This window comes from Mandrillus leucophaeus, unplaced genomic scaffold (assembly GCF_000951045.1).
Source record: "Mandrillus leucophaeus isolate KB7577 unplaced genomic scaffold, Mleu.le_1.0 Scaffold317, whole genome shotgun sequence".
NCBI classification, from domain to species: Eukaryota; Metazoa; Chordata; class Mammalia; order Primates; family Cercopithecidae; genus Mandrillus; species Mandrillus leucophaeus.
The window spans coordinates 2,929,164-2,932,724 of NW_012103332.1; the positions used below are offsets into that span (position 1 = coordinate 2,929,164).

The following is a 3,561-nucleotide window of genomic DNA, read 5'->3' on the forward strand; positions in this document are numbered from 1 at the left end:
TCAGGTCAGGCTGGAGCTGCTGAAACATACCAAGGTGACTCACTTCCCTGATAACACAGCTGAGAAAAATGCAGGCTGCTTCTTGCCCTTCCTGTAGCTGGGACACACCTCTTAGGATGGAAGATACTTGGCACCTGGGAAGAAATGTCAAGTCAGGTCAGGAAGAACTGGCTCTGAGTCTGGGCTTTTCCTTCTGAGCTCAGAAAGAGTTGGGTAAAAAGTAAATACATAAATAACCTGTGCTTTGACTCTGAGTAGCCTCTAAGCCTGAGTTTATAGTCAATGTGATCTTGGGCAAGGTTCTCATGTTCTCTGGACCTATTTCCTCCTATTTGAAATTTCCATAATAATATCTGCATCCTGGGGTGGCTTGGAGAAATTTCAATGAGTTCTTAAGTGTAGGAGGTGATTAATAATATCCATTTCTGTCATTTTCCTTCGGTATAAACTATGTCAGGAAACCAGTTTATTTTGCTTGTTTGTATTTTCTCTTTTACTGTAATAAATGTTTTATTTTTATTAAAATCCGATGTGTTTAATTTTGTAAAAGGCTGACTGCATGAAGAATGCATGAAAAAACTGAGGATAAGACGGGTTTATGTGACCATCTCCAACAACCTGGCTGCTCGGGGGCAGAAGTGAAAATGAACTCCAGCCTCTCCTCTGGGGGCAGGTACAGTGGCTCTCTTCGGTGCTATCCTCAATTCTGCCCTTTTCTCTTTTTAACTTCAACCCTTGGGAGTTTACATTTTCTTTCACATTCAGGACTCCAAATTTAGAGTTGATTTTGAAACATACACATATTTATGTCTCAGTGCATATGGAATATATGTCTATAATGCCAATGTATCTTTCAGGAAGTAAGCACTTTTAAACTAAGCAAAAGACTACTACCCTTTTAGTCAGCCTTTCACAGAACCTACAGGATGAAGACACACATAGATTTTGCAGTTTCTCTTTTCTATTCTAATTGGCTTTCTGGAGGCCAACTGCCACTTGGGGCAAAGTACCCAGGCCCAAGATCATTCTGAAGGCCAAGGGTTTAATCCTCTTTATTGTAGGTTTCAACCACTGCTGAGATCAGAAGCGTATGCAAATATTCTTTGAGGTCAAGATGGATCCCAAGGGACTTCTAGCCAGTCACTAACTGCTTCTCCATCCTGAATATTGCTTCGTTTACTTGAAGTTTACACGTGGGAATGGGTAAAACCGTGACCTCCAAAAATGGCAAGGAATCATCAAGGAGATAAATCTTACAATCCAAGTAAAAATAAATCTGATGATCACAATGAGACATTGAAAATTAAAAAGAGCAATGCAGAAAGGAGAGGGGAGAGAGAGGACTATAACAGCCATAAAAAACGTGGTTTTTTTTAAGTAACAAAAGAATTTAGATTTTGCAATGAGTGCAACACAGACAGCTATTTTGAGTTGGGGGCAAGTTAATTATATTCAAAAAAAGATAGCGTCTCCAGAAAAATCTTTTTTTTTTTCAGTGAAATAGTTTAGTTCCTTCATATAGAGACATATTACACAATGTTAACAACCATGAAAAACAATACAAAATGCCCTCCATTTAACAAGTAGAAAAATATAACTAGTATATATGGCAATTGTGAATCTAATACTGTACAGAAGTACTTTATGGATTTTACAAATAAATTATACCTTAAATGCTTTTTTAAAATTCTTTCCCCTCCCCCAGATGTACACCAGAACTTACAGTAGGAAAGTTTCTGAGCTTAGCTTATTGCAAATCAGTGCCAGTCAAATGTTCTGCCAACAAGCTCGAAGAATTTCTTATTTGGCTCATGAAAATATTCGTGCAGTTTATTGAGTAGTTTGGGATCTACTTGGGGGTGCGCCCGGCCTTTGGACTCATGTAAGCAGCGGTCCCGGCCGCTGTCCCGCAGGCAGTAAAAGCCCTTGGTTTTGTTAAAGTAGAAGTTCGAGGCATTGATCTGCGGCGACAGCTTCAGGAACCTCTCGACCTTTTGGATCTCGGGGAAAGGATCCCTGATGAGGCGGTCGCCGTCCACAATGTGGATGTGGCGCAGCGGGAAGAAGCGCAGCCAGTTCTGCATGTGCACGTGGTAGAGGCTGCGGTTGAGGGCCTTGTAGTCCACGTTGAGCCGGCCGTCGCGCACCAGGAACTCCTCGATGGACGGGTAGGGCTTGCGCTTCTGCATGTGGTTGTAGAACACTTGGGTGTAGTCAGATAGCACGCGCTCCGACGGGTCTCGCAGGATGAGCAGCAGCCGGATGGATGGGTTCATGCTGTGGACTCGCTCAGGCACTTTGGGCGACGTGAAGTACGCGGGGGTCTTTTCCACCGTGAGCTGGTGTGGCCAGGAGAAGGGCATCTGGCTGAGGTACCAGCCCAGGCCATGGCCGTAGTGCTCCTCCCAGTCGAAGAAGTGGACCTCGTTCTCCGCGGCCGCCACATCGGGGTGCAGGCTGAGCATCTCCAGCAGCGCGCGCGTGCCGCCCTTGCGCACGCCGATGATGATGGTCTGAGGCAGCTGCTGGGCAGAGCCGTTCCGGGCCGCGCCATAGCGGACGTCATCCTGGAGGGTCCCCGCTTTCCGCAGAAGCTCCTGCTGGCCCAGCTCGGCGGGGCGGGAAGGCACTAGCTGGGGCTGGGCCACCAGCAGCACCGCGCCCAGGAGCAGCGCGGCCATGCTGGACACCACGGTGGCTTCACTGGGCCGCGCGCCGCTGGGTCATGAAGCGCAGCAGCACGGAAGCCTCCTAGTCAGTGGCACATGGGAGTTTCAGGCCTTCAATTACTAGGGAACAAAAAGGGAAGATATTAACATGTAACAAAGACAGGAATAATTCAACTAACAACTCTGTAGCCACTCTGCAGTGAGGACTATACTCAACCCCCCGGGACTCTCAGTTCCTTATCCTATACAGGAGCAGATGGCAAACATTTTCTGCAGAAGGCCAGAGAGTAAGTACTTTAGGCTTTAAGGGACATACTTTAGGCCAACTCCAACTTCAACCGTGCTATTACAGATGGAATACAGCCATAGACAACACACAAGGGAATGGGTGTGGTTGTGTTCCAAGAACACTCTATTTATGGGCACTGAGTGAATTTCATGTAATTTTCACGTGTCATTAAATATTATTTTCCTTTTTACTATTATTATTTTTTGCAATCATTTATATGTTTAGCTGTTTGGCTGCATACAACCGGGCCAGGTTTGGCCCCCCAGTCAGAGCGTGCTAACCCTTACTATAAAGGAAAGGGTTGGGAAGACCCTTCGGAACTCAGCAAAAATCAATAAAATAGCTACTACTCACCAGTCCCTGGCAGAGGGGTAGGTGATATAGAAGCAGGCTTTGTTCCTGCCCCCTGCTCTTCCAGCCAGGGGCTGTAATCTAACAAAGCATGTAAATTTGTATGAAAGACTTCATGATTAGTCCCAATTCTTCACCCTGTGTCCAACCCTTGAATAAAATGAACTCCAGCCTCTCCTCTGGGGGCAGGTACAGTGGCTCTCTTCGGTGCTATCCTCAATTCTGCCCTTTTCTCTTTTTAACTTCAACCCT

At 45.9% G+C, this 3,561-nt stretch overlaps 1 protein-coding gene across 4 annotated transcripts in view; it reads right to left on the reverse strand.

Moving 5' to 3' along the window:
• Nucleotides 1-201: 201 nt before the first annotated feature.
• Nucleotides 202-3,561, reverse strand: part of HS3ST1 (heparan sulfate (glucosamine) 3-O-sulfotransferase 1) — a 32,787-nt gene continuing 29,427 nt past the window's right edge. For 3 of the 4 annotated variants that reach the window (XM_011987823.1, XM_011987825.1, XM_011987824.1), the window contains exon 2: nucleotides 202-2,789. In XM_011987823.1, the coding sequence (XP_011843213.1) occupies nucleotides 1,758-2,681 (924 nt within the window). In that variant the 5' untranslated portion in view covers nucleotides 2,682-2,789 and the 3' untranslated portion in view covers nucleotides 202-1,757. The remainder of the gene's footprint in view (nucleotides 2,790-3,561) is intronic. The other variant, XM_011987822.1, reaches the window with a different exon arrangement.